Source organism: Antechinus flavipes, chromosome 6 (genome assembly GCF_016432865.1).
Source record: "Antechinus flavipes isolate AdamAnt ecotype Samford, QLD, Australia chromosome 6, AdamAnt_v2, whole genome shotgun sequence".
Lineage (NCBI taxonomy): Eukaryota > Metazoa > Chordata > Mammalia > Dasyuromorphia > Dasyuridae > Antechinus > Antechinus flavipes.
The window spans coordinates 25,747,744-25,770,640 of NC_067403.1; the positions used below are offsets into that span (position 1 = coordinate 25,747,744).

Sequence of the window (22,897 nt, forward strand, 5' to 3'; positions counted from 1 at the left end):
ATCAACTGAAACTGAATTAGCTCTCTTTCTCGAAGAGATCCACTTCCATCAGAATACATCCTCAAACAGTATCGTTGTTGAGGTATATAATGATCTCCTGGTTCTGCTCATTTCACTGAGCATCAGTTCATGTCAGTCTCTCCAGTCCTCTCTGTATTCATCCTGCTGGTCGTTCCTTACAGAACAATAATATTCCATAACGTTCATATGCCACAATTTACTCAACCATTCTCCAATTGATGGGCATCCTTTCATTTTCCAGCTTCTAGCTGCTATGAACAGGGCTGCCACAAACATTCTGGCACATACAGGTCCCTTTCCCTTCTTTACTATCTCTTTGGGATATAAGCCCAGTAGAAACACTGCTGAATCAAAGGGGATGCACAGTTTGATAACTTTTTGGGCATAGTTCCAAATTGCTCTCCAGAATGGCTGGATGTCATACATATGTCTTGTAAATAAAAAGCTATAATAATTAAAAAAAAAAAAAAAGAATATCTGTAAAGCTAGACAGTTGGGAAGAATGGTGAGGTCTTCATTTGGATTCTGAGGGCTTACAAATGGGATGAGAGGAAAGCAAGTGGACGAACCTTTGTGAGTTTTCTTGCAAAGGGAAGAAGGGATACAAATCAGCAGAGAAGGAAGGACCAAGTGAGGGGTTTTTTCAGGACAGGGAAGGATGGTCATGTTTGCAGGCAGTAAAGAATGAGCAAACAGACTGGGAGAGATTAAAAATAAATGAAAGAGTGGGATGGATAGAGAGAGCAATTTGTTGGAACAGACAGGATGGAACAAGGCAATTTGAACAAGTAGAAGGGTTAGCTGTGGGATAAAGAGAAGGGCCACTTCATCCTATGAGACAGGGGTGAGGAAGGAATCAGGCAGTGAAAGCACCTGGGAGGAAATAAGAGGAATAAGAGGGAGCTCGTGGCAAATGACCTGCATTTTTTCTGTGAATTATACTAGAAGGAAATAGGGGGAGAAGTCACAGAGGTTGAGAGTGTCATGAACAATCACTACCCTCACGGAGCTTACCAACTGATCTGGGAACTAGTTTATCTCTAAGACCTTTTTACCACTTAAAATTCAGTATAATATTAGCTATAACTTGGGAAATAATGGTAAATCTCCCCAAACCACATAAAATCCTTTCCAGCTCTAGAAACAAGAACTTTTCAGAATTCTTTAATGACAGAACCATGCTAGACTTCAAATAAGACTAAGGAGACGAAACATTTGTAAAAATATGATGTTATCAGAAATTTAGGAAAAAATTCAGTTGCTCTTAAAGATACTCACTCTTATTATGATACTACAGTCAGGTTCTTTTCTTTCCACATATACTTCAATGAGCAAATCTCCAGCTTGTGAAACCTACAGGAAATATAGAAAGACATATGATACCTATGCCATGATAAATAATTTTTCATAGTAAAGATTCTTCAAAAACTAGACTCATTTGAACTATTTTTCAATTATCTTCATCTTCATGTTTAGAATGGCCTAAGAATCTCTGCTATCCTGCATGTTTTTCCATCTGAATAGTTGAAAAGACAAACAGTCTGAAAACAAATTCACAATTAAATGGCTTCCAATTCAATGCTTTTATCCTACTGATTTAATTTCCTAAAAAGAGAACAGAGAACACGTTTCCATACAAAATATGTTTTCCACAACAGCTTAAGTTACATCCACTATAATAGATTTTGTGAAGGGAAAGGAAATGAGTCATGTACAATTATGTTTTAATCAATAGGACTAATATCAATGACAAAAATAGAAGACAAAACATCTAATCACATGGAAAATCCTTCCTGACTCTTACAAAGGGAGGTTCATTCAATGGGTTGAGACTTGGGCATAAATTAAAGTTGAATAAAAGATATAAATGAGTAAAAAAAAGGAAGGAAAAAGAAAATTATGTTAAAGGAGATGATATTAATTTAATTTTATGCTGCAAGGCTCTAGTGTATGGAAGGAGTAGATTAATGTGGTGGATTGGTAAGATAGACTTTGAGAAAAAAAGAAAAAACAAAGGCTACTCTTTCTTTTTAATGGATTTGATTTAGTATCAGGGCTAGCCCTAGAGAGAGAAGTTATCTTGGTGATTATTCAGCAAAGGAATAAATAATAAATAATGAGAAAGGAAGAAAAAAAAAAAAGAAAGGACACAGGATTATATGGTCTGTGCATAGTGTAATGCTGAAAATATTAATAAGAACACAAATGAAGCCGTGAGTAGTATTTTGATACTTTCACAGATGTTTCCTTACAACATGTTGCCAAACCAGAACAAAAATATAACAAGAAAAAAACTTTAAGTCACAATGGAGAAACAATGACTAGAGTGAAATTTGCTTCAAAGAAAAGAATCTAAAGGGAATATTTGCCAAGAAAATGTTAAAAATGGGCTTTGAAGAAATAATTTCATTATTCAGACAGCAAGCTTAGAAAAGCTTAGGTTTTTTTTTTTCTTTTTTAGATGGTGTGTCAGAAAAATACCGCAGAAAAAAGGATACTACTGACATTCTGATTTTCACTGTTTGCATAAACAAGTCTGCAGGAAGGATACATTTTAAAAATTAAAACAGTCACCAGAAACTACTTATAAAATACAGCCCAAGGGAAGAATAACTTAAGAATTCAAAAAGTGAAAGACATAAGAAATATCATGAGAAATAGTCCAGAGAACAGGTTTTGATGGATTATAGAAAACTTGAAGAAATAATATATTTCCTAAGGGTTTCTGAATACAATATAAAGCAATACAAAACAATACTATGATGTAATTGGGAAAAAAATTCTTTTTACCTGTTCTACCCATTTAATTAGAAAACCTTGACCTTCTCTGCTAATGAATGTAAGAAATAACATACAATAAATTGCCATATTAAAGTTGAATGATATTGCTAGCTAGAATAGTTCTCAATAACAACTACTTATCCAAAATTTAAATTCTCAATTAATAAATTAAATTGAAATTTTTATGAACAAAACAAAATTTAAGAATTCACAAGGTGAAAGACATAAGAAGTATCATGAGAAATATTTCAGAGAGCAGGTTTTGATGGATTATAGAAAACTTGAATAAATAATATATTTTCTAAGGGTTTTTGAATACAATATAATGCAATACAAAACAACACTATACTATAATTGGGAAAATACTCTTTTTACCTGTTTGCATTTAGACATTTAATTAGAAAACCTTGACTAATGCACGTAAGAAATAATATACAATAAATTGTCAGATTAAAGTTGAACGATATTGCTAGCTAGAATAGTTCTCAGTAATAACTACTTATCTAAAACTTAAATTCTCATTTAATAAATTAAATTAAAATATTTATGAACAAGGCAAAATTTAAAAATTCAGTATGTCCAGAATTGACAATGCGACATATTTGTTCCAAGGGGTGAAATTAATCCTTTCAGAAACAGCATGAATTCCTTCAGAAGCGATTCAAAAAAAAAGGTAAGGACAGTTCTGGGGCATGCAAGTTGGTTGTAAAATAGCACCTTAACCTCATGACTTCTTTCATAATAAATGATTTCATGAGCCTGTACCCTATCCAGTAAAGAATTTTGACCTGAATTAAACAGTTCAATTTTCTAGCATTTGTTGTATATTGGTATTAATTTTTAATATTAAGAATTTTTAGCATTAGGCTATTAATGTTACTTAATATATTCATGTTCATCAATAATGTAATTCCAAAAGATTTATAAAACATATATCCTTATTTACATTGTATAAAAGGAAGGGATATTTGATAAATACAAGATACTATGTGAATACAGGTTGATTTGGCGAAAACTAAGAAAATCTCTAGGGGGGGGAGCTAAAAAAATGTTTTTAGGAAAAATTAAGCTGTCACCTATGTAAAGTAGGAGAAATCACAGTTTCCTTTTCTTTCTTTCTTTTTTTAAAGCATTTTATTTTTCCCCAGTTACATGCAAAAACAATATTTGACATTAATTTTTTAACTTTGAGTTCTAGATCTCTCCCTTCCACTCTCTCCACACTCTTCACTGAGAAGGCATGCAGTATGATATTCTTATTTAAGGGTTATAATGCAAAATATTCCCATAATGGTAAAGCTGTGAAAACAGAACAAAAAACAAAACAAGCAAAACCAAAAAACCTCAAGAAAAAATGGAAGGAGGTGAGGAAGGATGGGAGAGAAGGAGGAAGGAAGAAAGGAAGAAGGAAGGGAATGAGCTTCAATCTGTATTCAGACACCCTCAGTTCTTTCTCTGGGATTGGATAGCATTTGTCATCATAAGTCCTTCTCAAATGCCTTAGATCATTATATTGTTGAGAATAGCTAAATATTCACAGCTGATCATCTTACAACATTTGCACGAAATACATTTCATTTTGCATCAAATCATGGAAATCTTCCCAGGTTTTTCTGAGCACATCCTGCTTGTCATTTTTTATAGCACAATATTCTATCACAGTACTGCATTTTCTTCAGCCATTCCCAATTGATGTACAAACCCTCAATTTCCAATTCTTTGCCCTCAGAAATGAGCTGCTATAAATATTTTTTCACTTATAGATCCTTTGTCTTTTTGTTTTTTATCTCTTTCTTTTGGGATACAGACAATTGTATTGCCAGGTGAAAGGGTATTATGCATAGCTCTTTGGATAAAGTTCCAAAATGCTCTAAAGAATGGTTGAATTAGTTCACAATCCCACCAACCACGCATTAATGTTTGTTGCAGCCCTTTCTGTAGTGGCAAGAAACTGGAAATTGAAAGGATGCCCATCAACTGGAGAATGGCTGAATAAGTGATGATATATAAATATTATGGTTCTACATGAAATCAACAGCAAGATGATTTCAGAGAGGCCTGGAGGGACTTACAGGAACTGATGCTAAGGGAAATGAACAGAACCAGGAGATCATTAGACATGGCAACGGCAAGATTATACGATGATCAATTCTGATGGATGTGGCTCTTTTCAACAATGAGATAATCCAGGCCAGTTCCAATTGTTCAGTGATGAAGAGAGCCATCTACACCGAGAGAGAAACTGTGGGGACTGAGTGTGGACTACATCATAGCATTTTCACTTTTTTTGTTGTTGTTTGCTTGCATTTTGTTTTCTTTCCCATTTTTCCCCAGTTTGATCTGACTTTTCTTGTGTAGCAAGATAATTGTATAAATATATATGTATATGTAAATTTGTATAACTATGTACAAATATGTATATAATCTAACATATTTTATTTAATACATATTTTGACATGTATAACATATATAGAATTACTTGCCATCTAGGGGAGGAAATGGGAAGAAGGAGGAGAAAATCTGGAGCACATGGTTTTTCAAGGATCAATGTTGAAAAACTATCCATGCATTTGTTTTGAAAATAAAAAGCTTTAACTTAAAAAAAAAAAATTGCAATGATAAATTCAAGTTCTCCACAGGCATAAGTCACTGCATGATCTACAAAAACAATCATTTTTCAATCTATATTACTTTCTGAAGCAAAGAAAATTTGAAAATAAATACACCTAAAAATCTGAATTAACAATATAACAATTATTACAAACTGTATTGCATACATCTGTTTGTCACTACTTACTTGAGTGTCTTTCCACTTGGTAATAAAGCTGTTTTCTATATCCATCTGCCTGACCTGATCTTCTTTAACCTATTTGAAAACATAATGAAAAAAATAATAATTTGAAAACATAATTTGATAACATAATTCAGAAAATTTTCATTCCTAGATAATAAAAATAGCCACATTTGCTAATCAGTTAAAAAAAATTGTTCAGAAATCCTATTGATTAAAAAATGATCAAGGTAAAAATAAATTAGAGCAGCTATTTCAATTGTAATGGGTCCAAAAACTAAAGCCAGAATCAAGCCACCAGAATAATAAGGTTTTAAACAAGTTTAGAAAAATTATCTACATGCGTACTATATGTTTCTGTACACTACTGACGCTTTTGACAAAAGACATGATATTGCACAGATACTATCAATAAGAAGGTTGATTAAATAAGAAGGTGGACTAAATTCACATTGTTTTAAAGGGTGGGGCACTATTTTCTTATTTTGAAAGATAAGTATATGTGAAAATTTCCAACATTTTTATAGTTCTCATATAGAGGTTCACAACAAAGCTTCATTTTAATCATTCATTTTCTCATTTAATCATACAGAAATAGTAACAATATATGAAAAAAAGATGTAAAGGAGAACCAAGTAGCCTAGATGTAACTATGAAACTATGGAATACATTCCTAGATAACTTTTTTAAAAACGCTGCTGTAGAATTTATTCTTAACAATAGTTTATCTTCTTCTCAATAGGAAATTTAGAGTAATTTCATGAAAAATAGATTCCATATGGTATTCCAATTTGATTCACAATACTGTGGTGTTAATATTCTGATAAAAGATTGCATTCTTGATTTTACAATATGCCAAATTTAAAAATCTTATAAATATTTTAGCATTTTGTTTCCAATAAGGGTCATAAAAAATCCTCACAAATTGTAATCACCAGAATTAAACAGGATGACATTTATTACTCATTTTATAAAATTCACTCATTCCACACATTTACCAGACATTTAATGAGCACATATTTATATAAGTAGAATTATTCTATCCAATGTATACCAGATGGTAAGGAAATTCTAAAACCCACCTGAATTTAAATGAATGGCCAGAGTTTTAACAGAGTTTAAACTCTGAGAAAATATACTCTAATTGTAAAAAAGATCCATAAAGTTTTAAACACACCACAATCACAAACAAATTTCACATTCCAGGTTACAAACAGTGCCGTCCAAATTATTTTCTGAATTAAATACTCTATGCATATTTACCTCAAACACTTCAACATAATAGTTAATAAGGTCTTCAATTACATTTACTTCTTCACTAGTTTGTCCTTTAGTTTGAAACAAATAGGATGAAAATACCATTGCTAAATTGTGAGAGTTCATCTGGTTGATCTCTGAGCATTTCTGAACCCTGTTAAAGATAAATATGTCCAATTAAAACACACAATATTTTGACAGTATCTCAACAGAAAAAACTGGTAGGAAAGATGAAAATCACTGTAGGTTCTTTCAACAATCACTGTCAAATATTAATTGAGGGTCTAGGCCTAATGAAGCACATCAAGTGCTATGAAACATAATCTCATAAGCCAAAGATTTTAGATTGAGGAGACAAGTAAAAATATAAACAAGGCAATGAGTTAAATAATTTTCAAGACTATATGACATTAAGGTTTTCTTTTTGTATAAATAATCTGATGCATATAGTTATTTACCCTTTCCAACATATGGACATGAATGAGATAGAGTCTTGGAAAAAAAAGCATTTCTGATTTCTGATTCTCCTAAATTATAAAATTAGGGCTGCTGGCTTATCATCACAGGGAACAGGTGAGAGAAACTAGAGGAGAAATGCAATGGGGGTCTTCAGAGTAAATTTTAATGGAGCTGGAAATACCAGTTTGTCCATAAAGCTCCCAAATTAGATCATTCTTATGTGACCTTGAGGCAATTTACACTTTATTGTTATTATGACAGTGTTATTGTCATTGTCATTTTGACCTTGTTATCGTGACAATGAAGTTGTGCATTGTCAATGTATGTGTGGGGGGGAGTGTTAGTATATTGCACAGAAAATTACAAGTCCAATGATTAGCCCCAAAGAACTGAATCCATAATCCCCAGTGCACCACACACACTGTACATAATCTCATATTCTGAAGAGTCCCTGGAGAAACGTCATTGCCTCTTTTTTCTCTGGGCTCACTGCTCCCCAAGATACTTTGTACAAGTCAGTCCGAGGACATACATCATGTCTCGTTTCTCTGGGCTCAATGCTTCCCAAGATACCTGGTACCACTCAGTCCGAGGACATATATCACACAGGAACTACCTGTATGTTTCCTTTCCTAGAGTAGAAATATGTGTATGGGGAAGAAGGCTCACTTGGTATGAGGTACTGACATGGTATCCATCAGCCTTGATTAACGGAGCCCCTCAATGTCCCTGGAGATGCTGGACACTGGAGCGTAGGGCCGGCTGTGATGGACAGAGCTGCCACTTCAGGGCTGGCGGGGATGGGAAGTGGAGCGGCTGATTTCCATCTGAGTCTGTGTATCCTTCAAATAAACAATCCTAGTCCTCTCAGTCAGTTCTGCCAGCTTGTGACTCAAACACCGATTGGTCGGCCTGTCAGGCTAATATAATCATATAACAACTTGCCATATGGCGCTTTAAATGTTAGAAAGCACTCTACTCAGGACTCTTTTCAAAAGAGCCTTTTCATCAAAGTTTAATTTGGTCATTACGACTTACATCACTGTATATAGCTTAAAAATGGCAAGTCTGTCAGCAAACTAAAAATGGACTTTATATGGTCGAAGGGATCGGCTAAGACCAAAAGGAAAAAAAAAAAAAAATAGTGGGGTAGAATAATGTCAGTGGATAAAGTGGCCCTGAATTATTCTTGTGAGTCCTAGCAAATCGTTTAAGGTGTCTCAGCTTCTCCAATTCTCCAAGACTACATACTAGGGAGCAGTATTTAACCAACCAGACTGAAAGCTTTGGACATTCGGGCCTTTGATCACACCGGTAGAACTGGAAAACAAACATACTGAAAACTGTACTGATGATGATGTAGCCAAAAGTTTCTGAATATACTGACCTGTAAAGGTGTTCAATTATAGCTGCCAAAGTTGCCCTGTTGACTCCAGGGAGCGTACGGATAAATGTACTGTATTTTTTAACTCTCTCTTTGTCATCCTGATTATCTGGCAAAGAAAAAGAAAATCACAACAATTCAAGGCGATTCTATAAACATTTATTAAACATACATTAAGCACACGTCTGTGAGGTTCTGATGGAGGAACGAAAGTCACTGAGTGTAAGAAGAGACGATTTGGGAGAGAGGACACAAGAAAGTGAAAAGATAATAGCCTTCAATTTCTAAAGTTTGTCAGTACACAGCCAAGTACCAAATCCTAAGAAGGAAAGGAGGTAAAAATTTTCTGCAGTTAAACAGTTGATAACAATTCAAATTGGAAAGGGTGATATAGGTGAAAGAGCCAACTTCAAAACGGGCACCACAGGGATAAATAGATGAAAGATCTTCTGTACTTTGCCCTGATCAGACAAAAGGGAGACAACTGTATTCAATTCATGAACCACCATTTAGAAAGGGAACTGGTAAGTTGGAGAGCATTTCAAGGGCTACAAAGAAGGTAAAAGAGTCTCTTTAATGCAAATGAGATGAGGAGCCAATAGAGGACCTGAGGTGAAATTAAGTTTATTGAAAAGAAGTTAGAGGGATATAAAAGTTGTCTTCAAGGATCTGAACAACTATCGTGTGAAAGAGAAAGAAAACCACAGGAGACAGAATTGAGAACAATATGTAGTAATTGCCAAAAAGCAAACTTGGGTTTGATGTCAGGAAAAAAACCTGAAAATTATAATGGTTTGGGAGTAGGAAGTAATGGGTTCTTCTTAAGAACCCTTACAAGCAAGGGTTGGATCACCATGTATTGGGTGATATTTTCCTGTATGGATTAATTAACTAAGGGAATCTATTCTTGATCAAGATGATAGGCTGAGTACTGCATATCTGACAATGCAGAAAGATCTACATATAAATAATAGAAAATGCTTTAAGGTTTTAGTTTTACTGATTAGAGATTTACAAACTTCAATCCAACCAACGAGACTAAAAGCTTCTGAACACAGGAAATATAAAAACATTAATAGGAGGGATCACTTTTTGTCAGGGGATACAAGAATTTCATGGAAGTTACCAAATTCTGTTCGGCTCCCTCTGAGTTCCAGCATTTCTCACTAATGTCTTCTTCCATCTTGTTACTATCACTTCGCTAGTTCAGTTCCTTCTTACTACTTCACCAGAAAGTCTTCCTCCTCCATTTCACAATAACCTTTCTTATTCTATATCTACTCAGGACTCTCAGCTCCCAAATGTTCACTTCTTCCCTGTTGTTCTTGTGTAAAATTCAAGTATCTTTTTTTGTCAATGAAGGCCTTCCACAACCAGATATCTTTCCAACTATTCTCTCCACACTGACACTAAAATCACAGACAGATCAACTTTACAATCCTAATCCCCATAAGGCTCAAGATCACCTGTTGAACTACCCCTTTAAAGCCAAACTTAAATCCCACTTCTAATGGGAAACATTTCCCAATTAAGCTAGTTGACAACAACTGTCCCTCTCAGGGCCATTATCATGGAACGTTGGGTATGGTAGCGCTCTGGGTTCACTACTCATCCTTTTACTGGACTGTAAACTCTGCAATATAAGAGTTATGTCTTAACTCAGCTTAGCAGTCCCAAAGCACCTGGCACAATGCATAGCATCCTAAGTGTCGGCGCTTCAGGTTGGTTTGCTAATCGATCAGTTGGCTGGAATGGAGAATATATAATAATAGGAAGCAGTATGAAATGGAATGTGAAAAGTAGATGCCATTAGATTGTAGAGAGCCTTGAAAAATAACCTTATAAGTTTGTTCAGTGGGCTATAGAAAAACCATGTAAAGCTATTCAGAGGGAAAGTGAAATAGTCAACTGTGTGTTGGTACTGAGAAGATTCATCTCGTACCCACAGGTAGAACTGATGGGTGGAGGAAAAGAAATGGAGACAAGGAGACTCATTATGAGGTCATTGAAAGATACAAAAAAACCAACAACATCAACCAGATGGTAACAGGATGAATGGATACAAAAGAGAGCTAAGAAAAAGAAGGGGGAAAGATGAATCATATTTTTAACATATAGGTGATGGAAAAACTAGATTAAGAGAATTCAAGAAAAAGGATAATGATGAGTTATGGGTGAGCAGTCTGGAGTTGATAAAAGAGGTTGATTTTGGAGATAAATATTTATAAATAATACACACATACACACACACACACACACACACACACACACACACACATATATAATAAAGAGTTGAAGTAATGAGAGCAAAAGTGATCAGATAAATTTATGGCTTACAAGTCTCTGGAGTTGGAAAGAAGCAGCAGAATTGGATAAAGAATAATCAGAATGATAGAATTAATCTTGTAGAGAAATGAGAAATTTATTTAAAGGTTTAGAATATCTCCACTCTGAACATGGTTCTTGAGGTTAGTTAATTCTGAACCTAGACCACTGTTCTAAGAAGGACCCTAGGCAGCCTCCATTCCCTTATAGTCCAGACTTCCCCACCTCCTCAAAAGCTGTCATGCTCCTGCAGATACTCCTTTTGGCCTATAGGAAGAAATAAGCCCCTTGGGGATAGAGGAAGTTTTATGTGATTCTATACACTTAGTATATGTGCCTGACACATATTAAGGATTTAATAAATGTTTTTGTTTACTTTGGTGCAAAATTACTTTCCTATGTATATGTTACATTTTATTAAAAAAAAAATCAGAGGAAGACAAGAATAATGTTTATAATGTTAAATTCTGCTGAAAAACTAAAACAAATGCTAGGGCTTTAAAAAAAAAAAAAAGCCCTGGATTTTACATTAATAATCTTTAAGAAAATGATTTCACCAAAGTGCTGGAGGCAGAATCTATACTATAAAGAGGTTGAGGAATGACTGAGCAAAAGTGAAGGAAACAAGTAAATCAACTGGTCCACAAGAATCCACTAAAAGCATTACTTCCAGAAGTAAAAATGGTAGAGAAAGTTGGAGGAAATTAAAAAGGGAGGTTGGGAGGAATGACACAGAAAAGAATGAAAATGTTTTAAGGACTGAATGTATCTAGAAAGAAAAGTTCTTGGAGACCTGTAAATCAAAAAGCTAAGGGAAAATCTGAATCCAGAAGCATCCTTCACTTGATCGTCCTGAGGAATAAGGTGTCAATGATGGTTTTATATAAAGATGAAGAATTTTCCTCTCTACTCCTTACCTTTCTGGAAAAAAAACAAAACAAAACACAATTCTTCCTATTCCTTGTTAGATTTAGCCTTCCATACAAAAGGCAGCTCTACATTAGTGATTCTGTAAATGTATTAGGTAGTCTGCAAAGGACATTAGGATCTCCAGGGATGGACAATCTCTAAAATCTTTTTCAAGTATACTTCTATGGCAAACAACTTCCCCACCCCCACCCCGAGGCAACTGGGGTTAAGTGACTTGCCAGGCTCACATAGCTAGGAAGTATTAAGTGTCTGAGACCACATTTGAACTCAGGTCCTCCTGACTTCAGGGCTGGTGCTCTATCCACTTCATTTAGCTGCCCCCCACAACTTTCTTTACAACTGTCTCTCTTGTACTGATTCCTTGGGTTTCCCATACTCATCTAAGTAAACATGGCTCTCCTCACTCAGGAAACCTACAAACTTGGATAGGAAAAAAGAAAAATAAATCTTTATTTTCACTGACTTCTTTTTTTATTTTATTTTATTTTATTTTTATTAAAGCTTTTTATTTTCAAAACATATGAATGGATAATTTTCAACATTCACCCTTGCAAAACCTTGCATTCCAAATTTTTTCCCTCCCTCCTCTCCCCAACCTCCGCCTCTATTTTCACTAATTTCTAATTGAAATTTAACATTTCTTTCAATTATTTAAAGACATTATTCTTAGTAGTCTGTAGGTATCACCAGATTATCAGAGGGGTTCATCACAGCAAAATAAACTTTTGCTATAAAGCAAAAGTGAAAAAGAACTTGATAACATCATCAGTCATTAGCCATTAGTCACTTGCAACAGAATTAAAATGGTAATGCCCTTATTTCAAACTCTAAAGGGCATTTCCTTTAATAAATAATAGCTAAATGGTATTACCATTCTGAGAAACTTCCTCTGTAGCACAGCTTCTTAAACTTTTTACACTTGTGACCTCTTTTTGCTCAAGAAATTTTTATTTCTTTATAACTTTGAATAATATATAGGTATATAATAGGTATACAAACTAAGTATTTACCAATCACAATTTCATAATCTCCTTATTCAGTTACGAGACCCTCTCTGGGGTTGCAACCCAAAATGTAAAAAACTGGATCTTATGGGACATTTTGAAACTGAAAATATAGCTTTTTATATAAAGACTATAAAAATAAATTTTAAGGTGAGTCTAAGAAAAATGAAAAGAACATTATCCAAAAGACATATACTCAAAAATATTCTTCAGCTACAGACTTCAGAGAATATTGGACCGTGTGGCAAACCATATCAAGACTATTGCAAATATATGACTTCACTATTGCAGGGAATCCTGGGGTGTTCAATTGGTCAGCATGGCTTTAGGAATATCAACACAGGAAACCCGAGAGAAGTTTCGTCTTTAGAGAGGCCGGAGGATTTTGTTCTGAATCTTGACCCAATCTCACAAGAGCTTTTAGAATGAGATGTAGCATGAAACTTGTCATATACTGCTATTTTTCAGTTCCAAGCTGCCAATGGGAATGGGGGCTTCAATAAAATGGATTTGGATCAAAGATGCTGTATAAGATATTAAGACAAATAGGAACTTTACATACAACATAGAAAACTATGGGGAAAATTCAATATACAAAAAAATTTCCTCCAAGTGTCACGAAGAGCAAAATAAACAGAAACACCCTGAGATAAGAATCATCTAATATAACCTTTTAAATTCTCATATTTACTTACCTGCACATGTTATAGTACATATACACATACACACAGCCTGGGGAGATCATTGCTATTATCCCCATCTTATTCATGAGCAAATTGGACCCAAGAGAAGTTAAGTAACACTCTCTTTGTCTCTGTCTGAATGTCTCTCTGTCTCTGTATCTCTTTCTGTCTCCTCATAATTGACACCATAAATGGTAAAGAGGACCGTATCTAATTATCGATGGTTATTCTTCTTTCATGACATCTACCTGTGAAGTAACTTTTTTCCCCCAAGTTGTCTATCATCTACACATAGAATAAAAATCTTACCAAATAAGAGACTAGCTATAGCTTCAATAATGGGCAATTTTAAATAAGCTGATATCAAAGGACCGAGCTCTCGCTGTCATCAATTCAGTCCCATCATTGATTATATTTAAGTTACTTATTGGAGAAAATTCAGTTTCTTGGTTCTTTAACACTAGATTCTAGGGAAGCTAAAGTTGTAAATTTCTTCAATGGTTTTCTGGTGGTTTGACCAAATTTCAATAAATGATGTCCAAGGAAACTGAGGACAAAAAAGAAATAAGGACCAGTTTCTCTTGGAAAAGCTAAAACAAACAGGGGGAAGATTTAACAGTTAAATGAAGAAATTGGAACTATAAACTTACTCTTCACTGAATCTAAGTTACCATGAGTTCTTAAAGCCTATGCCAAGAAAAATGAGCATTCTAAAGAACCCCACCAGGGTGCAACAGCTTCAAAGAGAGATCTTCTATATGAGAGTCAGAGTGCATGTAAGCGGGCACTGTGAAATTTAACCAAATCCAACAAATGACCACGTACCACCTCAGATTTTACTACCAAATTTTGGAACTGAGGTCTCTATCTCCAGCTTTGAAAAAATGCATACAAATTCTCTTGCAAGATAATTCTCTTCACCCAGTCCTCACCAACTTTCAGAAATGTAATGTGCAGCATCAAATTAAGATAAAAATCAATGTAAATCCTGAATAGTACAATATAACAATAACTACTGCTTGCATAGATTCCGTTAGATATCATTTTCCTTGATTTTCTGCATATATTACCTAACGCGGAGATCCAGTACGGATAGAGCTCTTTAGTAAGAAGTGCATCATCTATGTCAGACAGAAAACTTTTCAACACGTCGGTCACATCTTCTAGCTGATGCTTCCCAGCCCTCAATTTAAAGCTTCTGGCATCTTTTTTGAAGCTTTCCAGGAGCTCACTTATACGGAAGGAGTCCCCACTTTTCTGATAAATATGCTTGCTTCCCAAACCTTCAGAAGAAGATTAAAAAAACAAGGATAAGTCTAAAATTAAAATATAAACTGATGTGAAGAATGAAATTTAAATGCATGTATATTGTGTGACAAAGAAGAACGAATGGATTATCAAAAGAGCTGTGTGCATCTGTTATTACTTGTCTAGCCTCCCAAATAAGGAACCTAAAGTAATACTAACATGCTCAAGAATGAAAACTAGAAGCATATTCCAGTCAAATTCAGTTGATTTTTTTTTTTTTTTTACTGAGGCAATTAGGATTAAGTGACTTATCCCAGGTCACACAGCTAGGAAATGCTAAGTGTTGAAGATGGGATTTGAACTCCTGACTTTGGGGCTGGTGCTCTATCTACTGCCCCACCTAGCTGCCTCATTCAGCTGAAATTTAAAGTATACACACGGTCAGTTACCTTCATGAAAGAAATGTATTTGTAAACTTTTTGCTATTTTTTTTTAAACAGATGTAGACAAACTGTGTCTTCTGTGTTTAAAAACTGACCAAAGATGCCCAAACTCAGATAGAATCTGTAGTTTACATCAAAAGGCAGGAAATTCAAAATAATGGTTGTCACAAAAGCTTTGACCACTGGCTATTATGCTTCCTAACGATTGGCTTGTATGAAGATGATGCAGACCAATGGCTATGATCCCAATAACTTGAATTTTTCATACTTTAGATTTTCTCTTCCACCACATAAATATATTTCCATGGGCACAAAATTCATGAACAGAAGTTTTCCATTAGACTTATTACTAAAATTTTAAATAACAATTAAGAAAAATAGCTAAGCCACAGATCAAATTTAGGGGTATATGCAAAATGATCTTAATCGCTATAAATACAGAAAACAATGAGAAAGATATTTTCTTTCAGGAATGTCTAAATATCTACAGTAAAGAAGAAATAATTGAATAAAACCCACCCATTTTTTAGACCACAATGTTGAGCCTTCATGGAACTGCAAATATATAAAAATATTCAACGAAGTTTCACCTCTACTAGTAATGGGAAAATTCTAATTGGAGTGTGTGTGTGTGTGTGTGTGTGTGTGTGTGTGAGAGAGAGATAGCATTACGTGAACAAAATAAACAACTTTTGTACAGAACAGTTAAATATATTAGTTTGAGAGAAGACCACACATACATAAAGATATATATGTGCAAAATGCAAGAATATTACTTCTTAATGACATGAAAATATAATTATAATAAATGAACACACAAGTAACACCTAAAGAAACATAACCATGACCATAATAAATACAATTGATAAATGATAAATTCTCACCATCAGTGGCAATTACCATACAATTATTACCCTTAGAGACTCCTTTAATAGTAAAATACCCTGACCACTGAACTTCTTTCAGAAAATCATTTTCCCTTCAAAATCAGGGATGTAATAATAATGTCATTACCAACCCACAGGGTTATTGTACAGAAGGGACTTTGTAAACCTTTAAAAAAAAAGTTTTGATATATGTTTCAATTTGGAATTTATAGCTGCTTTGTTTAAAATATTATTCAATTTAAGAGGTGAGGGACAAAAGAAGAAAGGAGAACAACATGAAGAGGATATGTAAGATATTTCAATTATAACTTAAATGTGCTGAAACCCATCAGTGCATTTAATTTACTTTTCTGTCATTTACTACTGCCAAATTTCATGGTAATTTTGGAATGAATTGAACAACTTCATCGCAGTAGAGAACACGCGTTATCCTTTCCACCAGACCGCTCAAAAGTAACCAATTCGCTACATCCAGAGAGAGGATGTGAGACTGAGCGTAGTCACAACACAGTATTTTCATTTTTTGTTGATGTTGTTGTTTGCTTGCCTTTTGTTTTCTTTTTCATTTTTTTCCCTTTTTGACCTGATTTTTCTTGTGCAGAATGATAACTGGAAATATGTGTAGAAGAACTGCACATGTTTAATATGTATTGGATTATTTGCTGTCTAGGAGAGGGAGAAAAAAAAAATGGGAACACAAGGTTTTGCAAAGATGAATGTTGAAAACTACCTATGCATATGTTTTGAAAATAAAAAGCTTTATTGAAAAAAGTAACTGATGTCACATTTTTTACGTTAAAATTTCAAAGACATATCACTTAGAAAATGTCAATCATGTAAGTATTGAGAAACTCAAAACTTAAGTTAATTGATAGAGGAAGCAAGAGCTCAATAGTATTTTCATGCCTAAAATAAACCTACTTTCAAATCAATCATTTATAACAAGTACAGGACATCAGGGAAGGGGTACTTTGGAAGAGGAACAAATTCTGGGAACTTACTCTGCTAGAACACCCCCTAATGATTAGTGCTCCGGGACCAAGTCCCAGTTGTTTAGCTAAGGTCCCCAAACTTATTTATGGCACTGAGAATAATGGAAAACAAATAGAAGGAATGGAGGGAATGATGAAAAACAGCACAATTCAGAGCATCTCTAAAAAGGATGAAAAAAAATGCAAAATTAAGATGCTTCTTTAGCTATTCCTAAAATACTATAGTAATCTACTTCAATACGTCCTTGTATTTGTGACTGATCATTGTGATTATCCTGCCACCAATGCAAATCATGCTCATTTGGGTCTTTTCATCCAATGTAATTCTTGTCTATGTCCATTTAAGATTCCTTCCTAAAGGATTTATGAAAGCCCAGTGCACATAAGTCTGATGTCTGTTTCAATATTAATAATCAGAGGGATTTCTGAACAAAAATATATCTGAAAATCCATCTTATAAGAAGGAATCTTGCATAATCCAAATATAATTAATCAATTTTTTTAATTAATAGGAAATAAAAAAGACAGGAAACTCTCTTTCCTGTACCTGTTATGTGACTCCTAATATGTGAATTACTTTAGATGATCATCTGCAAAATCCTGCCTCTTCCCTCATGTTTTTAAGCATAACGCGCGCGTGTGTGTGTGTGTGTGTGTGTGTGTGTGTGTGTGTGCATGCATCTGACACTATGCTAAGTACAAAATTAAAAGATATAAAAAAAAAAACAAGATCCTTCCCTTTAAGGAGACTGCATTTTAATGGGAAAAGTAATAGGCAAAAAAAGTCTAAAAAAAAGATATATACAGTACAAAAAGGAGATTATCTTAGAATTAACAGGGATAGAAGGGAGAAAAACAAGGATGGACATCGTGCAAAAGGTCTGAAGAAAGCAGGGAAGATCAGAGCTAAAAAGGGGATCATTTTGGTTGGCATCCAATGAAAAGGTAAAGAGTCAGAAGCTTGAGTAATAACTTATGATAATATCTTCTCAGTTACCTCTTTTAGTTATGAAAAACAATTTTAAAATTCTAATAAATTCAATTACTTATAAATTAATAATTTATTATATTTCATTGTTTTATGTATATTTATATTTCTAATTTAAAATATTATACATTATTTTGATGTTAACATTAACAAATGAAATTTAAATCTTAAATTTTTCTTTTTTATAATTATGTGAAAAATTAGTCCCCGTACGCCTCTAAAATTTTGTTTCATTCAGCTCAAATTTGTTCTGTATCTATATAGATATGACCTAGCAACATTTCCTGTGTCCATTTGTTAGGTGTATTTTCTACTCTGTCTAGTATTCAAATGGTTTCACCTCTACTTTTTTTAGTTTATATTCAAGTCTCATCTATATTTTGATCTGGCATTGCTTTATATCTTGCCAATCCTTTCTGTCAGTTCATTTATTTCTTTATCATGTTTTGCTATTTTGTCAAGACAATATTGCTAACAATCTTCTTTATTTTACAGAGAAATGTAAACATTAAACTAATGTTGTGTGATGTCTTTCCATCTGACAAAGAAACCAAGAATTGGATGGTTTTTGATCTCCACTTTGGGATGGTTTTTAAATTGGTTAAACTCTTAAGGTATTTAAATGTCTTAAAACATTATGAAAATGTCTTTTATATTATAGGATTCCATTTTTAAAAATTAAAACAACAATATTTTGCTATAAATAAATCAAGTTGGGTCACAATAACGGATACCATTTGGTTTGTATTTGGGCATTTGTTTTCATTTTCGCTTGATCCTGTTGATTATTGGATGACACATAAATGACTAACTCTGGACAGAGCACTTTTATTTTCTTTTGTTATGTTGTTTGATGTACATAATGTCTAAAGCACTGGGACTCTCTTTAAATAAGATATTCGAAATATGCAAGAAAAGAGGCAAACTTTTAGTCTTGGTTCATTCCTTAAACTCAAATAGCATTTTCCAAAATATTTTTGTCTTTTTATTCAAACACCTTTCATCATTACATTGCCAAGTATTAAATTTAGTTGATTTGTCTATTTAGTTTCAGAGAATCAAGTCATGTCCTATATGTAAATTCTCTTCACCGACAGATAACTGCACAACTTCTTTAGGATTTTTTTTTTGCCTATCCTAAACATGAATTCTTCAGAGCTAGATGACTAAACCTCCTACAAATTATCCTTTTTAGCTTTTCAATGCAAAGTAAGACCAACTTTGAGAACACGTTAATTCATCTCTTACTGTACCAGATGTTCTTCCCCTAGATTCTTGACCTTTTTTTAAAAAATAATTTCTTTACTGCATTTCAATAAAATTGGTTCCTGCTGTAATCCCATGCATTTTACTTTATGCATTTATAAATAGTATTATTAAAAAGGGTCTCTAGCAAACTTCACCAGAGTGTCAAAGGAGTGCATTCCACAAAAGTTAAGAACACTTGAATGAGAACTTGCAAATCCATTCTGAAACTTTCTTTAAGTCTATGATTTTATTTCTGCCAACAGTCTATCAAATTGTCAATCCGCAGAAATTGAGGGTTCCAGCAGGTAAGCTTGTAGTGTAGATTATTTTAAAGAACTACAGCTCTTGACATTTTCTGCCCTGCTTTACAACATTTTATCCTTGCCAAAAAGCAGAGAGATGGCTGAACCGGTCTGAAAGCAATCGTGTATTTTTCTTTGTGAATGGGTTGTCATGGTCACAGAACACAACATCCAGTGGCCAACCTCTTTTGTTCTTAACCAGATTAGTCCTTGGATATGAAGTACCATGCTTAAAGCTTTTTCCACTATGGTAGCACTTGCAAGAACCCAGGATCATCTTGACACAAAAGACAAGGCAATAGCAAATGTGTTTGTGGAGGTATATAAAGTACTTAATCATAGCTACATCTATAATCACACTAAGTCCCAATTGCCTAGCTAAGGTTCCCAAACTTATTTTTGGCACTGAGAATAATGGAAAACAGATAGTAGGAATAGAGAGAATGTTGGAAAATAGTGCAGTTCAGGGCATTTCTAAAAACATGGGAAAAAAAAAAAAAGAACGCAAAAACTTCATGATTTAAACAAAAATTATTGCTGAATGTAAGTCAAATGTAATGATCACTTTTTTTCTTGAATAGCATCAAGAATGCTAGATAGACATCTGACTCAAAATAATTAATTTTTTGAGAATAAAAGGAAACACACAATTACGCTGTTATTAATATATATAGTCTATCGAAAATTAAAACTGCCACTTCTGAAAACACTTTCAAAAATGAAAGAGACATAGTGAATGACTAAAGCAGAATAGTAGCACTTGGAGAAACAATTGGAACCTATATTCAAATGCCAGTTTTATTTTCTATCATTCCTAAGACATTTTCTTGAAATCATTTACCAGATGTTTAAAAAGAAGGAAAAGAAACCAAAAAAAAAATTCAAATTACATTTTATACATTGAAATTCGGGGGGAAGTGGGGAGTCACTAGAAGGAAATCAACAGGAGCTCCATTTTGGGGGAGTCTTTTCAAACACAAATACATTAATCCACTCCAATTGGGGCACTACTTACAAAGGCTAAGAATGATACTGTGAGTTGAAAAAGATCTCAGAAAATACTTACCATACTGTGTAACAAATGCTATACAGCTGTTCACTATAATGGGAACGTCATTTTTGCTGAGCTGCTGGTCTTGTAATGCATTACCATCTGTACCTGCAGCTTTTTCAATTGCAGTATGCCAGACTGTGAAATCCAACTTAGTATGACCATGGATGTATAATGTTCTGCAAAGTTCAGAAACATTTGAAAGGGAATTTTTGTTAATGAGAGTGATTCTTCTAGAAAAGCTATAAGAAAAATTTAAAAATATGAAAAGCTAAGCATCAAAGAAAATAAAAAGAAAAACATATAAATGATAAAATCAAATATACACACAGGATACAGAATCAACAAGATATTTTTGGTATTACAGAGGGCTTTTGCCTGAATGTGAACAAAAAGGGGAATGCAAATGTGCTTTGGAATGAATTTTTTTTCCTTTATAGCACATACTTCCTACATTTACCTCTTTAGTTCTATTTTCTTGAAGTACTACTATAGTCTTTCATTTTAATTCAGAAAGATTTCTGGATATTTTATTTTCATTTTTGAGACCACAATGTGTTGGCCAAAGACACTAGTTTTCTTTCTGAAGACTGCCATCATTTAGCATTTTAAAAATTCTACTCAACTTCTCCATTCTTTTCCATTTTTCTTATATCATTTATGTTCTCATCTTTTAACACAGATCCTCCTCGTCATTAAAGTGAACAAAACATGAATAAACACTCCTATCTGAAACAAAATGTTTAGGTTTTTGCATTTCAAAGAAAGATGAATCAAAAACTAGATCTTGTATTATGCCCAGAAGTTTAGGATAGGGTCTGAATAAGAAAGTATGAGAGGAAAATTCTTCACGAAATACCCATTCTGATTCCCATCCATACAGTTTTTTATTTGAGGTTCTTGGATCTAAATCTAGCTGGTAATACTTGTGACCGTGCTGCCGCATGAGGGAAGAGAGGGATAATTGCTTCACAAAGTAAAGTAAGGTATTCAAAAGATAATGTCAATTCTCTAATATCTGCATAGCTTGAATTAACAGTGACAGTTTCCAACTTCCCATTTTATTTCGAGTCAAGTGGAATGCCTGATGATGAGAGATTTAACTGTCTGCTTACATACCAGTGAATGACAGAAATGACTATAGACAAGTTAACTTCTGAATCACCGACACTGTCAGGGAGTAAATCCTAAAATATCACGCCATTCAGTGCAGTAGTTACTTTGGGTTTAATAATGTCTGGTAAGAAACTGCCCTCTATAAAACTTATCCAAATACGACGCCAGTTAGAATATCGCAAAAGAAAATATGTCAACGGAAACAGAATATGACACGGTGATTTCAAGGAAGGGACTGTGGGAATGTCAAATTATCTCTATGACATCCCCAGGGAAACTTGTCATATCAGATAATGAAAGCTGAAAAGTTATTTTAATAAAGTAACTCTAGAGCCGAAAGTTGACTCCATTTTTATTTCACCAAAGAACGATAATGAGCACCTACTTCATGAAAACTTAGTAAGGGAACACAAAGTTGCTGACTCAGTTTAAGTCTCACAAGAGTTTACAATCTAAATGAGGGATGAGAGTTCAGGAATTTCTACCTACATCTATAACATAAAGCAGCATACGAAAAAGGTTGTAAGAAAATGATTAACCCACTGTGACTGAAGCAAAGAGTAGTTTTATAGAAGGCTGGGTATGGAACAAAATAGGAATAAGGTTAAATTTAATTATATGAGAAGCTAAAGTCAGACAAAGGGGATAAAGTCAAAGAATAAAGATTTGGAAGCAAAATTTTTCAATGATATTCACGTTTCTAACAATCTCATAGTACATTAGACATTTTCTCCCCTTTTTATGGGGGAAAAAGGAATCCTTCTAGTACAAAAAAAGAAACAAGAAAACCAAATTGCCGATTTCAACAAAAAAGAAATCATAATAAATGAAACAATATTTTAGGAAATGACTAGAAGCCATTTTCCTAATGATCTCCTGGCAAAATTAATAATTTAAGTTAAATGACTATAAAATATATTGTTTAAAATATCAGGATATAGGGAATTTAAATAAATCAATCATAGGGTAAAAAACATAAATGTATCA

General features: G+C 33.7%; 1 protein-coding gene across 1 annotated transcript in view; it reads right to left on the reverse strand.

Moving 5' to 3' along the window:
• ARAP2 (ArfGAP with RhoGAP domain, ankyrin repeat and PH domain 2) overlaps positions 1-22,897 on the reverse strand; it is a 220,798-nt gene that overhangs the window by 52,090 nt on the left and 145,811 nt on the right. Inside the window, exons 22-27 of the mRNA XM_051967002.1 lie at positions 20,810-20,973; positions 14,706-14,918; positions 8,697-8,802; positions 6,857-7,004; positions 5,600-5,668; positions 1,300-1,374 (exon numbers count right to left, since the gene is read on the reverse strand). Of these exons, the coding sequence (XP_051822962.1) occupies positions 1,300-1,374; positions 5,600-5,668; positions 6,857-7,004; positions 8,697-8,802; positions 14,706-14,918; positions 20,810-20,973 (775 nt within the window). The remainder of the gene's footprint in view (positions 1-1,299; positions 1,375-5,599; positions 5,669-6,856; positions 7,005-8,696; positions 8,803-14,705; positions 14,919-20,809; positions 20,974-22,897) is intronic.